Source organism: Gordionus sp. m RMFG-2023, chromosome 1, assembly GCF_954871325.1.
Source record: "Gordionus sp. m RMFG-2023 chromosome 1, tfGorSpeb1-WG-v2, whole genome shotgun sequence".
Lineage (NCBI taxonomy): Eukaryota > Metazoa > Nematomorpha > Gordioida > Chordodea > Parachordodidae > Gordionus > Gordionus sp. m RMFG-2023.
Genome location: NC_088775.1, coordinates 63,901,261 through 63,923,665, shown reverse-complemented (window position 1 = coordinate 63,923,665; position 22,405 = coordinate 63,901,261). Strand labels below are relative to the sequence as shown.

Genomic DNA, 22,405 nt, shown 5'->3' with positions numbered 1-22,405 from the left:
ATTTGTTTTTCATCGCCATTTGGGATTTATAACCAACGATAATTTCCGTCATTTGTGTTGGGCTGGCCAGCTTGTTATAAAATAATCAACAATACTATACTTATTTCATATACAATTTTTATTTTAATAATATAAATTTAAAATATTTGACATTATTAAATTAATTAAAAATTTTTTAACAATTATTTTTCAAAATTGTATAACAAAATCTTCTTTATGTTGAATCTTGATTTGACTTAAGGCTTGTAAAATATTTTCATACCATATATCGATCTTTAAATATATGAAATTTTATATCAAAATTATGTACCAAATTACAAATATGGGTTATAATATATCTTGGTGGTTTAAAAATTTTAAAGCTAAATAGTTTTCTAAATTATTACCAGAACCAAGAGGTTCTGGATATTTTAAAGGTGCAAAAAAGTTGAAATAATATTTATCATAAATAGAACTAATCCATACTAAAAAAGATTTTTTCTATTATAATAAATTCATAAAAATTAGAATTACCCTACATGTTTTTAATATTATTTTAAATATTTAGCGTGTTATCTTTAATTACAGCATTAATACAATGTATCATTCCGCGAATTGCTAATTTTATACTCCAAGAATAAAATAACAAACTTTTTCGATTATTTGAACTTGTTCAAGATCTTTCTTTGAACGATTAAATTCACACAAATATTTGCATTGAGAAATTATTGCTTCTTCGCCCAATCCTTGAGAGCTAAAATGAGGATTCTTTTAAAACAAAATTATTATCGTAACTAAATAAATAAGTTTATTATAAAATATTTATATTAAACACTTATCTTAGGATCTTAGTATAAATTTATTAAAGGCTTATATTATTTCGCTCAGAATAAAAACTTAAATGCTCAAAAATTTTATTAGAATTAAAAAATATTTAGGCCATGTCTCGGTTTGTTTTATTTCTAAATAATCATCTGTTTAGCCGCTTATATAGCTTCTATAGATCTAAATTGCTTGGCGTTAATTATTTATTATTTTTAAATTCTAATTATGAAAGTATATAAAATGAATTTTATAATTTTTTTATATTTTTATTTTAATAGAATTTTTGTATTTTTTAATATATTTATCTATCCTATAAATAAAATCATAATCTCGAATTATAATTTAATCTCAAAACATGGTCAAATCATTACTGACAGAAATTTTTAAAAAACCGGGGTGAGCAACCTTTGTAAAAAAATTAGAACCGAGCCAGATCGAGCGAAATCTAAATCCCAACCTGGATGGGCGAAAATTTCGACATTTGCACACATCTAATAGCTTCAAATAACTTAAAATGAATAACTATTTAGATTTACGAAAATGATATCGGTTCTTTATTAATTGTACCGAAAAAATATATAAATAACAAATTTTATATAATGTACAAAGACCAAAACAGGGTTAGCTAAGTTCTAAAATCTATTAAGCCATAAATTTCAAAAATAAGACGAACTAGGATACGAATTTTTCCTAAATTTCATAGTAGAGATTTTTTTAAAGTCTTTTTTCTGAGCGTTTCTATACATTTCTGAGCAAATCATTTTTTAATCTCAGCATTTAAGTCTGAACAATTAGTTCTTTTCTAGGCAAATAAGTTTTTTATCTGAGCATATTTTCTGAACGTTAAGTATTTATTCTGAGCGTTTAGGCTGTGTCCTGATTCGACTTATTTTGTAACTTAATATTATTTAACCTAGACTAAACAGCTTTTGAACTAGGCACAATGGTCTGTTTTAAGTGCAGTGTAATTGTTATTTGGCATTCTTTTTCGTATTTTTTTCTCGTTTCTCGTTTTTCATTTTTTTTAAAAATTTCTTTTACTTTTTAAGCTGTTTAATTGAAGCCTAATAGCTGGCTAAACAGCCGGTCGTACAAAGCCTTAAGGATATTTTTTTCTGAGCATTTCAGTTTTAATTCTGAGAGATTCAATAGGAGCCTTTATTAAATTATAATTCCTTCCTAACAGGGTTCGAAGCGATGGCAAAAATGGAATTGTTATAATTTTCCGAACAGTAACAGAAACAATATAAATATCAAAAAAAAGTGAAGGAAGCCGTTATAACTACTATCTATCGATTTTTAAATTATAATTATTAGTTAAAAATTATTTGCATAATTTGAAATATTTTTAAAAAAAATACGAATACAAATCTATAAGTGATTATATGTTATTTCCTCTTGATTTTTTATTTTTCAAAAATTTTTTTTGAACCAATTGAAGTTTTTAAAAATAACTCGAACAATAATAAATGGAATAAGGCCGAACCATTATACCTAACGGTCGATACCCAACTTCCTAATATAGTATTTTGGATGATTTCTTTATTTTTTATATGAGGATAATTCTATACAAAAATAAATATAGTTTAAATATTAAGATCGAATAATTTAATTCGCAATATTAATTAACCTTGTTTAGATATATTTGTGGATCTTCTTCAATATTCAAGGTGAGATTATTTTTAGAAGTTTTCGATTTTGCGACTCCACTTTTATTTTTATAATCTCCTTTTCCACCAATATTTAACATTTTGGTAAAGGAATATCGAGAAGTATGTTTGGTGTCTCCATGTTGTGGCTTATTTGAAATGCTTTTACTAACTTCTCCAGAAAATAATTTGTTAATATCTTCGTGCTTCCAGTACGTGCAAGAGCTCCCGAGATTTTTGTCAATTTTGAAAGCAATTTGTTTCAAAATTAAAGGAGAAATATTTGACAAAACAGTTCTATTTAATATTTAATAGAATTTTAAAATTTTGTTCGATATAACTTGTAAACATGGTATAATGGAGTTCTAGCATATTATTTTAAGATCATTCCACGTGAAATCAGAAAAGTTTCGGAGACATTTTTCAATAAAATAATAAATATCTTAATTATGTCGTGAGGATTATTGCATTCTAAAATTTTGCCCCAGCACTATTAGTTCCGAAGATAATTTAAAGTTTAGAAATGATGCGTTGCTCAATTTTACAATATGTTTAAAAATATAGATTATACTCGGAATTAAATGATAAACACCTAATTCGATGTCATTAGATAGCCCTTAAAGAAAACCCCAAAAATATTTCCAGTGCTTTATCACTTTCGAAAAGATACAGGACTATTTTAGATGCCGTGACGAGTTCGAAGTTTCTAAAATTTAGCATAAACGTTAATTAAAGTAACATAAATGTATTCTATATAAATTCATAGGAGTAAAAATTGGTATTAGAATTAGATATTTAATTCATAATTTTTTATTCTATGGCCACTAAAAAAAATTATTACCTTTATTAGAATTTAAGTATCAATCCCCTCCAGCGCTCAAAATTCCAGGCCTAAACTGTCCCGGAAAAACTAAAAATTTTATTTTCAGGCCTTTAAAAATAATTGATAGATTTTTGATAATTTAAAGAGTATTTTAAAGATTTCAACGGGAATTTGATATAAGAAGCGAATAAGGTTTAAAAATTTATAAAGTCAACAAATTTGTAATAATTGATTTACAAAGATAACAATTAGAGTTATCGAAATATGTCAAAAATAAAAATATATCAATTAATGAATTTCCATATTATTATAGAAAAAATGAATAAGTATCAAAATATTTATTATTAAATATGTGAATAAAATTTTTTAAAAATTTCGCCCATATATTTTCAGACAGGCCAGGCCCAAACTTTTAAACATTTTGCCTATTCCGGTTGCCTTGAAATAAAAATATGGACATTTTTTAATTGTTTGGCAACATTTACAAATTTTCAGTTTTTCTAAAAAATAAATTATTATTTTCATTGAGAAATCAATTTTTTGCATAAATTGTCATTTTTAAACATTACATTTTTTTATCAAGTAATATATTTATCAAAGACCTGCAGGTCCAAACCGGTCACTGGGCTGTAAAATAGTTTTATTCCAAAAATTAGGAAGCTCTTGACTAAAAATAAATCTCAATTCCGGGATTTTTTTTAAATTTTCAGTAACTAATTATATAACAACCGTTTTCTAAATCAATTGCATTTTCATATCTGTATTGTATATTATTAATCATAATATTAACTTCAAAAAAAAATATCAAAATTTTAATGCCCGGGTTGGCCCATTAGAATTTTACGAAATGTCCAGCCCGGCCAATAATTTTTTATAAATTAGGGATTAAATAATTTAGTTTGGCAGTTCTTAAAATAAAATGAAAAAAAATTAGCTCGTTGTTGTTATTTCAAAGAATACTAAGTAGATTCGCGAGGCCCGGATCATATATTTTTTATGTACAAAATGTACGGTTGGGCCTCTTTCCCATTATAATTTTTTAGTAAATTCGTTTTGACCAGGCGTCGGACTTTCGATAGGGCTGAATAATATATATAGTTACCTGAGGAGGGGGGGGGGGGTCATTGAACATATTATCGGCCAAGCCAATAAATAAAAATAACTATTCCTGGGGTTATGTTGGGCCTGAATTGAGCGCTGTAAGTCACTGATTAAATACTAAAAGATTTAAATGTTGGTTAATTTTTTATGTAAAAGCGAATAATAAAATTTTTTCGAAGATTTATAGGACTTTCTTATTTATACTTTTGAGTAATCTTTATTTTTATGTATATTACAAAATTGGGCAACGCACCATTTAAAAGTACAAACGCTCATATCTCCGTAATATATAACTAAGGTAATAATTAATTGCAATAATAACACCACATCTAACCATTATACTAAATTTCATTTGATTTAAAAGATGTTTCAAAATGGTCCCTTTTTTATACTGATTTGTAATGGAATATTCTTTTAGTATTCCTAAAATATACGATTTATATTAAAATGCTGATTTCTATTTCTTATAAATAGTGTTGTTAAACGACAATTTGAGCCAATTTTTAAAAACGGCTAACTCAATATTTGCGACAGAAAATAGTGCATAAGACTCTAAATTTCGTTAATAGATGTTCAATCCTTTGGCCATATATGAGCAAAATCATAAGGCTTGCATATTTTTCTGAATAAAATATTTAGTTAATCGTTTTTAAAAATCGGCTCAAAATGAGCCGTTTAATAATACTACTTATAAATGTTGATTTCTATTATTTATAATATCGATTTTTCTTACTTATAATATTGAGTCCTATCCATAAATTCATTTTGATCAAAAATATAACTATCAGTTGCAGCAACATCTATAATATTACTATTTTTTAGAATAAAAATGATATTTATGAAATTAACCAATGGTAAAATGAGAATTAGAAAAAAATTCGAATTTTATATTCTAATTGTTCAAAAAAAAAGTATTAAAAAAGAAACACAATATACTTGAGTATTCCAAACCTAGCAAACCATTTTTTAATCGTTTAATCATAGTCTCAGCAAAGATTCTGTATTAGATCAATTTCTAACCATTTGGGTAATCTTCACCAATTAGCCATCGCGAATCTACTTCATTATGGATTCGCTCCCAGAATTACTTGCCTATAGTCCAAGAATACATCCAGATCTATTTATCTGGCCAGAGCATATTTTGGTATAATTTTCTATATCGATATCCTAACTAGCCATAAACGATATAATCTAAAAATCGATTTCACTATATTTTCACCAGGATGTTCCCGATGAACCATTTCTAGCGTTGCATTCCTTAATTTATTGGCAATAACCAATCTCCCATTCCATTCTATGATATCACAATCGATAGATAATTTTTCTCGTTGATTATAAAAATTAACAATTTCTTTATCTATGACGATCAAAGTTACGTCAGCTTTGCTGAATATGCCGTTCTATTTTTTTAAATGTTAAAACTTGCTTCGACTCCTTTCGTAAACTATTTTCTGCCAAATGCATGTCATTCAAATTTATACTTCGAATCTCCAATGTATGTTGAGAATCTTGATTCTCTTCCACGTCCAAAATTGGGAGACTTGATAATGCATCTGCAATCACATTTCTACTTACAGGCCTATATCAATTGTGAAATCATAAGAAGCCACCTTCCAGGCCCAGCGAGTCAAACGATTATTAGAAATTTGAAGTAGATCTCGTTTCTCCCCAAATAATCGCTCTAATGGTTTGTGGTAAGTTCGAAGTAAAAATTTTTTACCATAAATTAATGAATGAAATTTTTCAATATAAAACTAAAAGAGGTTAAAAAATTACTATCATCATAGGAAAGGTTAATTCCTTATAACGCCCAGTTGCTCAATAATTTTGGAATGCGACGCATCTTATTTAGATTAGTAACTGCGTTATTACATAAATTAGTAGACGGAAGGACAAAACCAATCTCGTTCGCATTACGGACTTTATTAAAATCAGAGAAACACTACGCTTCGATTGATAAAGAAACTTGAAGAAATCTTGTTCATCTTTCATCGACTGCCAAGGTACTTTCACGCTCATTAATTTATGTAATAGCGCAGCTTTATTATGTAGATTACAGATAAAATCTTCGTGATAGTTCAAGAGTCCCAAAAAAGATCTAAGTTGTTGTAAATTCTTAGGTTTGGTGCATTCCGGATAGCCTTCACCTTTTCTGTATTTGGATGTATAACGGATTTATCAATAATCCCTAAAAATGATACGGATTTTTGTAAAAATCGAACTTTCATCAATTTCGCCTTAAGACTAGCCGTCTGTAATCTGTCTAACAAGATCCGCAAATTTTATGTGCTCATCATTTCGACCAGAAATAATTATATCATCTAAGTAAGCACCGGCCATTTGACCATCTTTTAACAATTCATCCATATCTGGAATATAGTAGGTGCACTACCCAATTTAAAATACATTTGTCGAAAACGAAAATACCCCTTATGAGTCGCTATCGTTAAAAACTCCTGAGATTCAGATTCTACTTCCATTACCTTGAATTTTCTTTAAAAAATCGTCGAAGGTAAGAATAACATGATGGGCATACAATAAACAAGAATTATGCATAATTTTAAAATCAGTGCAAATTCAAATGCCATAATTCTTTTGGACATTCAAGGTTGGCGTTGACCACTGTACCCAGATGAATCAATCTTTACGATAATTCCTACAGCCACCAGTTGGCCTTTCTACCCTATGGGCTGACGATTTTGGTACAGCTTTATTCCTTAAATGTATTCGCACCTCAAAATCATGTAAATGTCCCATCTTATCATTGAAAATTGCTTGGTGTAACTAACTAATTCTAGAATCTATTGCTAGGCAACATTTTTCTTTGTCAATAGCGAGATTTGATGTTGGTCAAACAAAGCAACCTTTACCAAATTCCGCACTTGATTTATCGAAACTTGATGAGTTTCTAAATTGAATGCTACTATTTATAGTAATTCTAGAAGAGATTCCCCATTAGAGTTCATTATTAGCACAGGTAGGGTCCTTGTCTGTGATCAAATCTTAATATTAACTTGGGTCTCACCCGTAACATCTAATGGATGGTCACCATATGTGGTGAATGGACAAGTTTGCTTAATTTTTGGTCATCTATTTTCAAAATATCAAATTTAAAGTGAATAAGCCTGTCATTTTTCTTTTATCCACTAAATCAACATTATTTAATTTAAGAATAAATTCCCACCATTTAGGTATCACCACCATATAAGGTATCATCACCATTTAAGGTATCACCATTTAAGGTATCATCACCATTTAAGGTATCATCACCATTTAAGGAATCACCACCGGGTAATTCCATACCAAATCGATAACTTTTCGGCTCGATCTTTTTAATTTCGATAAAATTTTGCACACTGAGAGAATATAATTAGAAAGCATCGAATCCAAAATTTTAGCCTCCTAGTACTCATAGTTCCTGAGATATATGAGTATAAATTCGTACCAGTTGTCACGACAACCTTAACATCTCTAAGTCAGGCTCTTAGCCTAATTAAAAAGATTGGCAGAACCTTAAGAACAAAATCAGGAGACCCAAAAGAAGGCGTCTACTTACGTCAACGCATAGGAATTCAGATTATAAAATCTAATTTCACATGCTTCATAGGTTCATTCCCCGAGGAGCCCGATTAATCTAGATATTCTTCTTCTTCCCTAAATCATTTAAAATTACCCCCCCCCTCTTCCTCGTATTATCATTTGCACTAATTATATTCCCATTATTATACTTTGTATTATGAAGTCGTTGGTTGTTAAATTTCTTAAAATTTCTAGAATTGTTAAATTATATATTTTTCTTAAATTCCGTTATTTTTAATATAATTTTATTAATAGATAAATTAAAATTCTATTTTCGGTTTTTCATTAAATTTAGTTTTTTTGACGACATGATAATTTCGTGTTGCGATAAATTATATGTACGCACAGTAGCCGTTGATAGGCTTACTATTGTTAAAATATTATTTTTTGGTATGAAAAGGATATCTTGTGCAGCTGGATAAACAAAAGAATTTGCTGGTCCTTTAGAGTGAAGAAAATTAATTTTTACTTCTCTAATTACATTCACTTCTTGTACATCCTAACCACCAATCGTTTTCATATGCACATGTTACATATCCTCTAATCAAAGGATCCTCGTGGATATACTATATTCTCCACAATAAATGTCTGCGAATTAGAATATAGTTTAGTGTTGAGTTTAGTTAAACAATTACTCGCCTTAAAATGATTATATAATTCTTTCAAATTATTAAGAACTAACCTTTTTTGAGCGTTCACTCGTTCCCCCTTTTCAATGCTAGATTATGCATTCTTTTTTTCCTGGTAATACCCTACTAACTTCATCACAAAAAATTTTTTAACAATATCAACTGTTTTTTTATTGAGATATATTTGCAGGCTTTCGATTTGGAGTTGAAAGAATTTCCTTTTTTTCTAAAACGATTTTGGAATTATATGCCATACCATATGATTATGTAGCGTTGAATGTCGTTTTTATTTTATTTGCGCTCCAATTAGGAGGCAGAATGGTCAGCAATTGGTATTTTTTTTTATTTTTAGATAAATTAGGATATTGTAATTTCATATTATTGAGTATTATTATATTTTGTACCCGATTCTGGATTGTTAATTATTATATCTGAAATAAGCTTTTTATATTTTCGCTATCCTTTTTTTAGATAATTTTTTTTTCGTAATAGGAGATATTCCAATTTCGTTTAAAGTTATATTGATTGTATCTATTGATGTTGATGCTGTGTTGATATTATTTACATATTAGCTATCAAAATAATTATATTTTCAATATTTTTTTGTGATAATCGTTTACGACATTTATCACAAATATAGTGTTCCGCCTGAATGTTTGGATATTGTGTCATCCACGTCATGACTATACGCAGGTTCTTTTTATAATTAAAGTGTTTAGATTCTTTAAAAGGATTTAACGCATTTATATTTATACATTATAAATAATTTTAAAAAGAAAAAATATTAATATCAAAATATTTATAAATAAAAAATTAATTAATATTAGGGCAGGTGCATGAGAACTTATGGAATCTTAACTATCTTTTTAAGAAATTTAATCATTTATTATAAAAACAACCAATTTTTATAAGTTATCAATATAATAATAATAATAAGCAAGCCTATCAAACTATATATAATATTTTTTCATGATAGTAATGCTGGAAAATCTTATTATTTATGTTTAAAAATGAAAAAAGTTTAAAAAAATAATAAACTTAACAAAACACGTTATTTTATAAAGGAGCTATGTAGTTTTGAAAAAAATATTTATTTTTTGATTTTTTAAATCGTAATGACTAAAAAACCCATGGCTGTCCCAAGTTAAAAAAATTTTTATGAATAGATAGGTTAGAGAATAATATTAAAATCAAAAAAATTTGGAAAGCGAAACACCTGGAGTTTTCATGTTTAAAATTTATAACGTAAATAAAAACCGCAACAATATTATTTCAAAAAAATCCTTAATATTTAATAAAAGGCCTTTAATAGAGTTACAAAATGATATATAACTTATATTTTTAAAATCATTATTTTTTAACTTATCTCCATTTTAAAAAATCGTATTTTTCGATAAAAGGTCATTTTTGGCACTTTTGACCATTGATATCTCAGGAACTATGAGTACTAGGAGGCTAAAATTTTGGATTCGATGCTTTCTAATGATATTCTATCAGCATACAAAATTTTATCGAAAATAAAAAGGTCGGGCTGAAAAGTTATCGATTTGGTATGGAATTACCCCACCATTTAAAATTAAACTATACTATTCATATAAATAGTTTTTTTTTTCTTACATCTCGTCCATACAAAACTATAATAATTTCATCGATTTATTTATATATTTAATTCAAGTTGTCAAATAAAATAATATAATTTATATTCACATAATTTTAATTTTAAATAGAATGTTCTATTATTTTTTTTAAGATAATATAATAAAATACTAATTTATTACACTTAATAAGCAATTGAGGTATTCTTCCAAACTTTCCCTTCCCAAATAATATGTAAATGGACAATATAAAAAAGCAATTTGGCAAAAGTTTGAGTAAATTTCTATTAAAATTGCACAAAAAATATCTAATATTTTAAATGGTATATGAAACAGAAATTTAAAAAATATTTTTAAATAAAAACTTGATAGTTTTTAGTTTGGAAGTTATTTCAATGTTATGACAATTCACTTCATGATAATTTCGATTTAGTAAAACCTTTTGCTAATATAAGTATTTTAGGATTAAATTGCTTTTATTAAAATTTATAAATTGTCTAGAGTTAAATTGCTTTAATTAAAATATGTAAATCACAAACCTATTTGTTTTAAAAATGTAACATGCAACTTCTAAATAGTTATTTTTCAGAATTCATTTTATTTAATTATTATGTATTCTATTTATATCAATAATACCTTGCAGTTTTGTGAAGTATATTATTTAGACATGAGCCTTCATCGTTAACAGGAACGTCTATAATTATTTCATTTCTATTACAATTAAAAACATACTAAAATGTATAAATTTTTTAAATACATGTTTGAAGCGTGTTGATTAGGATTGAGCAATGGTGATCTTTCATCTATTTCATTCTTTTAATATATTGTGATAGTGTATCATATAATTAATTAACTTCTCCCATTGGTTCATTACAACAGCAACAAATATAATCTTTGATTAAAATCATAGAAAATTGAGTTAATCAGCTGTTTTAAGCATGTAATGAATTTGGCATAAATTTGACACATTTCCTTTCAAACTTTAAGTTTAACTCATGTGATAACAAAAATTGACATCTCTTTGATAAAAATCTCCCAAAACATTACATAAATAATCAATTATTATTAGGTTTACGATAGTGATATACACTAATATCAATAAATAATATTTATAAGATTTTATTAGTTATAAAAACACAATCTATATTGGAAAAAATAAAATATATATTAAATAAAATATTTATTCAATTTCAATTACAATAAACTAAAATATTACTATTTAATAATGATAAAATATTTTGAAAATTCTCACAAGGAGGCACTTGAAAAATAGGTTTGGGTAGACCTGTGCGCCGATGTCTCAATCGATGGCGGCGGTATTTTTTGATTTTTTCATCGGCGTTCGGCGTTCGGCGTGCGTTGATTTTGCCGCCATCAAATTATCGGCGGTGGCGGCACGATATTTATTTTAAAATTTTTTAATGAATTTAATTTATAAATCAATGTATTACATTTTTTTATAATTTATTTGAGGTCTCTTTTCTAACACTTAATATAGTTTAGTTCATTTCAAATTATTCCTGTCTCACTTAAATTTAAATTTATGTATCTTTTCATTCTCGGAAGTCGATTAAGGAATTGCATTTTTACAAAGATAAGTCACATAAGCAACACATATTAGTAATATTCTATTGATTTTTATTATAACAGATTAAAATATAAATTTGGAATGCAAGCAAAATAAAGCATAAAATATAATAAACCAGAATTCAAAGGAAAATTATAATTGTCATGAATAAATAGTATTTTATCAAGATAGGTGAGACATAAAGAAGTCCTTTTTGCATTGAGTATCCTGCAATGGAAAAAATACTTTCGCTGTGTGTACTGGCTGCAAATATATAATGAATCTTCTTCCTAGCTAAATTAGCAAGCCTATGAACTTCCAGTCACTTTTTCTTCCAAAACGTTAATGCATCCTCTTCTGGGATATTATGTTCGCTTAGCAAAATATGACATTCTTGTTCTAGATTACTAATGTTGTTATAATCATTGCTTAGAAGGATGTTTACGAGTTATTTTAGCTATATAAGAACTGAATGTTTGCCCATTATCTTCAACTTGAATCTCTTAATTAAAAATTGCGATGACGTCGTAGAATTCGAATTTATAATATTCTGAAACAATTTCAAGATTTTGAAATCGGAACTTTCAAAATAAAGCTTAATAAATTTAATTTAAGCAACCAGTTAAAAATTTAATACTAACCTAAGAGCCATTTTTTATCCTTTATATTGTTGCTACATCTTGGTGTTGGTTTAAAAAATATTTTTAGTCTTTGAATGGATTTATTATAATTAATTTTTTCTGATATTTTATCAACATTATCTATGTGCCGAGAAAGGTTACTTGTACTTATATATTTACTAAAACATTTTATTTCATAACTTAAATATAAATTATATATAAATTTAAGTTTAAATTTATAATAAATTACTGTGAAAATGTATTAAGTTTATCCGAATCTTCCTCATTTTTTTCCCTCAATTTTAAGCAAGGTTCACAATAATTATAATCAGACATTATTGTGCTTTTCTTATTTTCAATCTTCAAAATAAGATTTCCAAAATACCTCCAGGCATAACTTGATTTATGATTAGTAGAGAGAGCTGTTATTTCATAATAGTATATAGCGTGGTATAAAACATGAAGGTCCATGAAAATATATTGTGTGGAAATAACATATGATGTAGGATGAACGTAAATGATTACACTATTCTATTATATATAGCTATAGAATAAAATTCATATTTTAATTTTATTAATGTTAATATTCAAATTTAAATAATAACAATATAATATATAAATATTATTAAACAGCATTCTAAAAATTATGAACGCCGCGCCGCCGCCATAAAAAAAAATAGGCGGTGAGCCGGCGATGCTACTCTCAATCGGCGGCATTTCCGGCGTGAATAAAATTACAGGCGGTGCTAGCGTGGTCTGCGGCGTACAGGTTTAGGTTTGGGTACGAATCATTTTCTTAAATTGATTAATCATATATTTTAATATAAGGATGATTTTGTTATTAAGATTACCTTAATTCTAAGCATATGATTATAACTTGTGCAAATAAAAAATTGTACTAATAGACTATTTTTTTCTTAAATTGATTATTCAATATAAAATTTATTTAATCTTTATGAAAGGATCTCTTTCATTTTCTTCTTTCCATCGCGACTCCAGGGATGTAGGGAGTTTTATATAAAAGGGCGTGCTATAAATGGCTAATTTTTTTTATTATCTTAAAATATCTATAAATTAATTTACAGTATTTATGTATAAATTTCTGGGGAAAGGGAGAAGCTTCAGCCCGTTATTGCTCATGCTTCTGTAGGGTTACACTAGATTTTATGCTTTACTATAATTAATTAAAATAAACATATAGTCTCAAATCAAAATAATATCTAGCACAAATGTAGAATCTAACTCAAATGCTTTACTCATATTAAATCCTAAAATAACCCAATTATCAAAAAAATTAGATTCTTTGAAGTTTGTTTTATGATAATAATTTTATCAGAATTAAAATACTGAAGCACAATGGGTAAAAATGATTATGTATTGAAATTATACAACCTTAACGATATCCAGATATTAGGTTTAATTCATTTTGATATGTAGGATCATCTAATGAAATATTAATTTATAAAATAATTATAGATTATATACCTTTATTTCATATATTATGTTTGACTTTTCGCCATTTTGTATTTAAGGCAAGGAAAAACATTTTAATAATAAAATAATTATACCACAAGGAATATTTATTTAAAATAGGCTCTAAAATTATGTGATTGTTATTTAATGTGTGCAAATTATTTTAAAGCTGATGCTAATTTTGGCTTTCACACCCAAAACCCAACGACGTCTCTTCTCAGCATTACAATTTTCATTCCTCAAATGAATTTATTTCCAACTAATTCTATTCTAGTTTATATTTTCATTTAATCGGTAATTTCCCATTGGAGCGCTTTTGTCTTGACAATTTAGATCGGGTGCTAAAGTAATCTTTCTAGTGTAATCATTTATTCCCCATAACAAAAAGTATATCATAGCTGTCAATCATAAAAAACATGATAAACATCATAAAATAATCCAAATAGAATGTATTCTATGTATGAACTATAATAATATCTTATATACCATTTATCATATTAACCACATTTAATATTTTAAAATTTCTCAATCAGACGATGTGTAGGCAGGCTACCTCGATCGTTGTAATTTCCGACTCATTGTTGTTCCTAGTTCTCGAGGCAATAAAATTTCATCAGTCTTTTCCTCAACTATTTCCGACTTCATATTTCCTTCCTCTCTCCCTGACTTCTCCATTTCTTTCGCTACATCCCATTTTTACAGTTGATCAGCATTATTTCGTTTCGTTCTATCTTTACTAAATAGGGATATTTATTCCCTCATTTGAATGTGTTCATCATGCTAGTGTGGTTAAATGGTTGGTTTTTTACGACCTACAACCCGAGCCGAAGTCGTAGAAATCTGCTCACGACCCAATCCGACCTAATAGGCCTGTTGAGCCGACCCATTTGGTCGGCTTGCTGGGTCGGTTTGCGTTAAAATTTGTCATAATCGTCATTTTTAAGTTTTTTCGAATTTTTTTGAAGCAAATAGGTAAAAATATATATTGTAAACATGTTAAATTAAATTTTCAGTGAATATGTACCTTAGAAAAGTGACAATTGTCATAATGGTCATCTTCAAATTTTTTCGAATTTTTTTGAAGCAAATAGGTAAAAATATATATTGTAAACATGTTAAATTAAATTTTCAGTATATATGTACCTTAGAAAAGTGACAATTGTCATAATCATCATTTTTAAGTTTTTTCAAATTTTTTTGAAGCAAATAGGTAAAAATATATGTTGTGAACATGTTAAATTAAATTTTCAGTGAATATGTACCTTAGAAAAGTGACAATTGTCATAATCGTCATTTTTAAGTTTTTTCGAATTTTTTGAAGCAAATAGGTAAAAATATATATTGTAAACATGTTAAATTAAATTTTCAGTGAATATGTACCTTAGAAAAGTGACAATTGTCATAATCGTCATTTTTAAGTTTTTTCGAATTTTTTTGAAACAAATAAGTAAAAATATATATTGTAAACATGTTAAATTAAATTTTCAGTGAATATGTACCTTAGAAAAGTGACAATTGTTATAATCGTCATTTTTAAGTTTTTTCGAATTTTTTTGAAGCAAATAGGTAAAAATATATATTGTAAACATGTTAAATTAAATTTTCAGTGAATATGTACCTTAGAAAAGTGACAATTGTCATAATCGTCATTTTTAAGTTTTTTTTTAAAATTAAAAAGAATATATTATAAGGATGTTAAAAAATTTCAAATAATTTTTTATAGCCGGGCATAATCATGCGGGAGAAAACTCGCCCAATGCTGACCTTTAATTTAAACATCTATTAGAAAAATCTAGAGGTTTAGGCAATATTTTTCTTAAAATATTGGCCGTTATAAAAATCGGCTCAAATCGAGCCGTTTAACAACACTATCGCTAATATTTTTAGAATCTTACACTGACGATTACTAGAACAATAGTTATTGCTCTTTAAATATAAGTAATATGATTTGAATCCCATATTATACCAAATATATCGACGTTCTATATTTGTAGAGCTTCATTTGCGTAAATTCAGAAAATGAGAAAAATATTAAACTTTATATGAAATATAGAAAATATTTATCGATCAATTTATTTAAAATTTTTAAAAAAATTAACAAAATTTGTTTTTTAAAATCAAAATGCAAGTGAAGCAAATATAACAATTATAATTTATATAGAAAATAAGGATCTTAAGGCGATTACGAAGCAAAAAAGTAAAAATTAATATTACTAAATTACTAAAAAAAACGCCGAATATTTTGCGTTTTTAAATATTAAAAACGAAAAATAACATTAACATAATATATATGGGAAATGTGGCATAAATTGCCATGTTTGAAGACTAGCCACCACCTTTTAACTATTATTTTTTCGACCGATTTCTCCCAAAATTTGTCAAAATGTGTATTTTATGATATGTACTTTACCTATTGAATAGAGCAATCCAATAAAAAAAAATTTTAAATAAGCTGTTTTTAGTACTTCTTTCTGGAAAAATCTCGTTACACATTTTTTTGTTTGGTGAAAAAATTACTAATTTAGATTATTGTTATTTTATGTAAATATTATCCTTAGGCATTCAGCATTATACGCACAAAAAATTATGGTTTTAAGTTTTATTTAATAGGCATATGTATTGACTGGCCAAAATTCTATATTCATATAGAAATGAAAAGCTCGCTATAAACATATTTGGTACAAAATCAAATGATGAACAAATTAAACTTGCAAATGATGATATATTCATTAATAAAAGATAAACATTATTAATATCCACTAAATTTAATATTCCTAAGAAAACCTTAAAGGTGAAGAGTGGATTAATTGTCTGCAATTTGAAAACTGGGCTCATACTCAATGTACGAATAACAATGATTTATTTGTATGTTATGTATGTAAATAGTGATACGATTGTTTCATTTATAAATTAATAAAATGGTTTTCATTATTGTTAATAATTCCCTAAATAACTTAATACATCATGAATGATAAAATGATTGAAAACAGTTAAGTTAATAATTCATAAATTCAAAATAAATAGTGATTAATTGAAATAAGAATTTTTAATAAAAAGATAATTAAGATATAAATTGATAAAGTATAATCATTAAATGAATATTGATAAATTTAGACATTAATACTAATTACATTATTAAATTTTTATATGCCTAAAAAATGAAGAAATATATAAGATAGGTTTTTTGCAATCATTTCAGATAATTCTTAAATAATTTATTATGGCCAGTAAACAATGTAATGACTGGCTAGAAAAACATTGTCACAAAACTTCATCTTCTACCTCATAAACTATTATAGAGCTTTTTTTAAATTTTATTTTAAAGATTCTTATAATACCTTTTTTCAAAAAAGCTTAAATATATATTTAACAATATATTATTATTTCAGGAAGGTGAACCCGGACCCTAACCCTGAACCCTCGTATTTTGGCTGAACCCGACATTTTAAAAAGTGAAGGGATTTTAATTTTAAAAAATAATGTAAAAATATAAATTTATGTAATTTCATTAATTTTTTTCTTAGAATCATTTATTTTATATTCGCGTTTTTCTTTCGTTTTTCTTTCGTTTTTCTTCCTGGACTTCATTTTATTTTATTTAGAGATTGATACCATTAATTTAAAACTATAATTGATAAAGCAAGGGATGTTGTAAAATATTTAAGAAATCCCACAATTGTAAGAATATTAAAATCTATGAAAAGGCAAATGGCAATATTAGATTGCACAACAAGTTGGTCCTCTATTTGTATGATGTTAGAGCGATTAATAAGTTTGAAAGATTTCTGTAATGATTTTATTATAGGAGCATGTGAAGCCATTTTGTCAGAAGATGATTGGATTCAAATAAAAGACCTTACTAGTGTGTTGGTTCCTTTAAAAATAACTAGATTAAGATTGCAAGCAGAACAGTTATGTTTATCGGATTTTTATGGCATATGGATAAGATATCGATTAGAGTTAGATTTACAAGTTCTTTTTTTTATGAAATATTAGAAAATATGAAAATTAGAGATCAACAATATTTACAAAATAGTGTTGTATATGCTTCAATATATTTAGACCCTCGATATCAAGTTTTATTAAGTATTGAGCAAAAATAAATTGCTATAGACCATCTTGAGGATTTATGGCATACCCAAAACTCTATTATTTACAATATATTGGAACTACGACAATATCTACTGGTTGTAGCGATAACAATGATAATGATAGCAATATTGATGATCTGGAAATTTTATTATTATATAGAGAAAAAAAAAGGTAATTATCATCAGATAAAAAGGAGCAAAAAATATCTATTGTATCTTTAATAGAAAAGTTCTCAGAAGTTAAGAGAAATATTTACAAAATAGTGTTGAATATATCGTTACATAATAAATATATATAAAATAATTATATATATTTAATTTTGATAAATAGGATTATAGAAAAATTAAGGCTAGGCTTAGTGTTGTGTAACGTCTCCCAATCCCTACATTTTGTCTAATTAGTTTTAGGCGATTTTTCGGTTAGGCCTAATTAGGTATAGTTGATTTTTAAGCTAATAACACTACTTATAAATGTCGGACAATTTTATACAAACATATGGAGAGACTTTAATTTATAATAATTTTTTTTATAATTTTTCAAAATATTTTTATGTAAATTAAAATTTTAAGAAATTCAATATAAAATCTTCTAAAATTTATAGGGTTTAGCCTTTAATATATATAGATTTTCATTATAAATTATTAAATATAAAAATTTTTTGGCGATCGTATGAAATTCCCAGGGTAGATTCTCTTCAGAATAGATCTGATAAAATCAAATTTATCAAGGAAATTAAAAACACGCACTAAAATCCGTATAACCACTAAATCGCCATGTTCAAAATTGCCAAAACGTACAATAACATCCTCAAAACATCCCTAAAAAGAGCTTCAAAAAATGGCCGCTAAAATTTAAAAAATAAGCCAAAGTTGTTTAGAAAGGATTATTTTATTTATAATATTTAACAGAAACCTTTTTGCATCAATATGAATTTACAAGATTATTCCAGGATACCAAATATTCAATTTAAAGTAAATTACCATTATTATTACATTATATATTTTTATTAGAAAACCCAAAAAAACAATGATGTAATTGTCTATTTGGGCTATGAATATTTAAACAAGGGCAATGGTCAAAATTACATTTACCTAATATGTAGATGTAAATGTGGGAGTCGAGCCAAGCTTTCACTAGTAGATATTGTTGTTACAAAACAACATATTGACACTTGTAAATGTAAGAATATATCTTCTTCATTTATTGAAACAAATTATTATATTATTTATTTTTAAAGATGCAACAGTATCAAGGCTCCCTAATTCTTTACAATGTATTTTAAAATTTTTATTAAACTTAATATTTTTTTTAGCAAATAATAATCCTATCCCCCAAATACCTCAAATTAGGACAACAGGTGGTATATTATTACAATATTTTATTTTATATCATTTATTTTTAAAGATGCAACAGTATCAAGGTTCCCTATTCCTTTACAATGTATTTTAAAATTTTTATTAAACTTAATATATTTTTTTAGCAAATGATAATCTTATCCCCCAAATACCTCAAACTAGAGTCCTCCAATTTCCTCAAATTAGGGCAACAGGAGGTATATTATTGCAATATTTTATTTTATATCATTTATTTTTAAAGATGCAACAATATCAAGACTCCCTATTCCTTTACAATGTATTTTAAATTTTTTATTAAACTTAATATATTTTTTAGCAAATGATAATCTTATCCCCCAAATACCTCAAATTAGAGTCCTCCAATTTCCTCAAATTAGGGCAACAGGAGGTATATTATTACAATATTTTATTTTACATCATTTATTTTTAAAGATGCAACAATATCAAGGCTCCCTATTCCTTTACAATGTATTTTAAATTTTTTATTAAACTTAATAATTTTTTTTAGCAAATGATAATCTTATCCCTCAAATTAGAGTCCTCCAATTTCCTCAAATTAGGGCAACAGGAGGTATATTATTACAATATTTTATTTTATAAATTTATTTTTAAAGATGCAACAGTATCAAGGCTCCCTGTTCCTTTACAATGTTTTAAAATTTTTATTAAACTTAATATATTTTTTTTAGCAAATGATAATCTTATCCCTCAAATTAGAGTCCTCCAATTTCCTCAAATTAGGGCAACAGGAGGTATATTATTACAATATTTTATTTTATATAATTTATTTTTAAAGATGCAACAGTATCAAGGCTCCCTGTTCCTTTACAATGTATTTTAAAATTTTTATTAAATTTAATATTTTTTTAGCAAATAATAATCTTATCCCCCAAATACCTCAAATTAGGACTCTCAGGAGGTATAATAATACAATATTTTATTTTATATCATTTATTTTTAAAGATGCTACAGTAACACATTTACAATTGCATTCTTCTTCAAGCCCACCATTAAATTTACTGCCTAATGTAGATGGTAATTAAATATTTTTATTGAATAAAATTAAATAAACTATAGATGATTTTGAAATAATAGATGCGGCATATGCTATGCTTGACATAAATCAAAACATTTATGGTAAAAATATAATATAATGATATAATATATATATGTTATTAAAGGTCAATTTGTTAATGGTCAAAAGGGAAAACCATTCCTCTTTTATCGAGAATATCTCTATCGTTTTCACTATGAAAGGGGGGATGTAGTTCATTACCGTTGCAGAAAACAAGGCTTTCCTGCAAAATGTAAATATGACCATATTACATTTCATCAAGCGTACATGAACACCAACCTGATGTCGGGTATTTTGAGGTCCTCAAAACAAGAGAAGTTCTTGAAAGAACTATTGCCCAAAATCCTACAACGAGGATGAATATATATCAAAAAACTATTGATATAAGATGCTTAGAGAAAAATTATATCGAAAATTATTCTGAGGCAATCCCCCCTTTCATATCAATTAGGGGCCTTATCGACAGAATTCTTAAGAAATATAGGCCTTCCATGCCTCATTCTATTCAAGATATTGTCTTAACTCCTGCATATGCTACATCTTCAAGATCTCAAAGATTCCATATTCCTACCGATGATAATAGGATATTGGTCTTTGGGACTAGTGATATGTTAAAGTTGCTGGGATCTGCTACGACAATTTATATGGACGGAACTTTCTACATAGTTCCTAGATTATATTGTCAGCTTTATAGGATACACGTTATGTATGAAAACGTTATGATCCCAGTTATATATGCTCTCCTTCCAGATAAATCAAGGGAGACATATATTCAACTTTTTCATATAGTCAAAAAATTTTGTACCCGTGAAGGTATTTATTTCAATCCTCCAATTGGCCAAACAGATTTTGAGGCGGCAGCTATATCTGCTCTTCGATTTGTATTCCCAAATATAGTGATCAAAGGTTAATTTATGATATACTAAATTTTAATTTAAAATATTTAGGATGTTTCTTTCATTATTCTCAAGCTTTATGGCGGAAATCTCAAGCTTTGGGTTTAGTTAGAGATTATCTAAACGATTCTTATGTCCATTTAGTTGTTAGGCGGATGACAACTTTACCATTTTGCAAGGAGGAGCATATGGCCGAAGTTCGTTTATCTTACTACTCAATAGCAACTAATAATCTATCCTTACTTCGTTTTATGGAGTATATGGACCATACATGGCTTGGTGAAACTGCCTTATTCCCTCATACTATATGGACAAGGTATAAAAACTTAAAATAATTGTAATCAATCATTTTTAAATATTTATTAGGTATCATGTAGATGGGCCCCGCACAAATAACCATCTCGAGGGGTTCCATCATGCCCTAAAAAGAAAAACAAGCAGTGCACATCCGAATGTGTACGTCCTAATAAAAATATTGATCGAAAATCAGAATTCGAACGATATTAAATTGATACAAATTCATAATGGATCGATTGTTCGGCGGGCAAATCGCACTTATGAAAGATTGAATCATAAAATAGACAATTTAACGTCTATGTATGATAGAGAAATTTTAAATTTGTTTTCTTTTTTAGAAAAAATATCATTTTTAGTTAATTTTCAATCATCTAATATATATTCAAGTTATTCTGATTAAATTTTATATATATATTAAATTGTACATTATTACTTTTGTTTTTTATTATATTTATAATCCGAAAATATTATAAATATTAATACTTTTTTATATTTTTACAAAGATATACGTATATTGAAATTGTACTTTTGTTTTTATATTTATTAAATCCGAAAATATAATAAATATTAATACTTTTTTATATTTTTACAAAGATATACGTATATATGAAATTGTACTTTTGTTTTTTGTTATATTTATTAAATCCGAAAATATAATAAATATTAATACTTTTTTATATTTTTACAAAGATATAAGTATATATGAAATTGTACTTTATTATACTTTTTATTTTTACAAAAGATATGCGTATATATGAAATTGTACTTTTGTTTTTTATTATATTTGAAATCCGAAAATATAATAAATAATACTTTTTTATATTTTTACAAAGATATACGTTTTATTCCT

At 26.5% G+C, this 22,405-nt stretch overlaps 2 protein-coding genes and 1 long non-coding RNA gene across 3 annotated transcripts; 2 read left to right on the top strand and 1 right to left on the bottom strand.

The window, feature by feature from the left end:
- Positions 1-153: 153 nt before the first annotated feature.
- Positions 154-11,154, bottom strand: LOC135922136 (ragulator complex protein LAMTOR1-like). Its single transcript, XM_065456552.1, has 7 exons — positions 11,035-11,154; positions 10,938-10,993; positions 10,817-10,891; positions 5,111-5,188; positions 2,435-2,750; positions 631-747; positions 154-273 (listed from the first exon to the last, which is right to left on the bottom strand). Exons 1-7 carry the CDS (start codon positions 11,086-11,088, stop codon positions 190-192), a joined length of 780 nt encoding a protein of 259 aa, XP_065312624.1. The 5' UTR covers positions 11,089-11,154; the 3' UTR covers positions 154-189.
- A 7,881-nt stretch (positions 11,155-19,035) lies between these two features.
- LOC135928374 (uncharacterized) lies at positions 19,036-19,353 on the top strand. The gene is made up of 4 exons (XR_010572319.1): positions 19,036-19,111; positions 19,170-19,205; positions 19,245-19,289; positions 19,337-19,353. It is a non-coding gene; the product is annotated as an uncharacterized LOC135928374 (long non-coding RNA).
- A 62-nt stretch (positions 19,354-19,415) lies between these two features.
- LOC135928439 (uncharacterized) lies at positions 19,416-20,330 on the top strand. The gene is made up of 8 exons (XM_065464902.1): positions 19,416-19,484; positions 19,529-19,564; positions 19,604-19,675; positions 19,902-19,937; positions 19,977-20,039; positions 20,084-20,119; positions 20,158-20,206; positions 20,251-20,330. The coding sequence occupies exons 1-8, from the start codon at positions 19,416-19,418 to the stop codon at positions 20,328-20,330; spliced, it is 441 nt and encodes a 146-aa protein (XP_065320974.1).
- Positions 20,331-22,405: the final 2,075 nt, after the last annotated feature.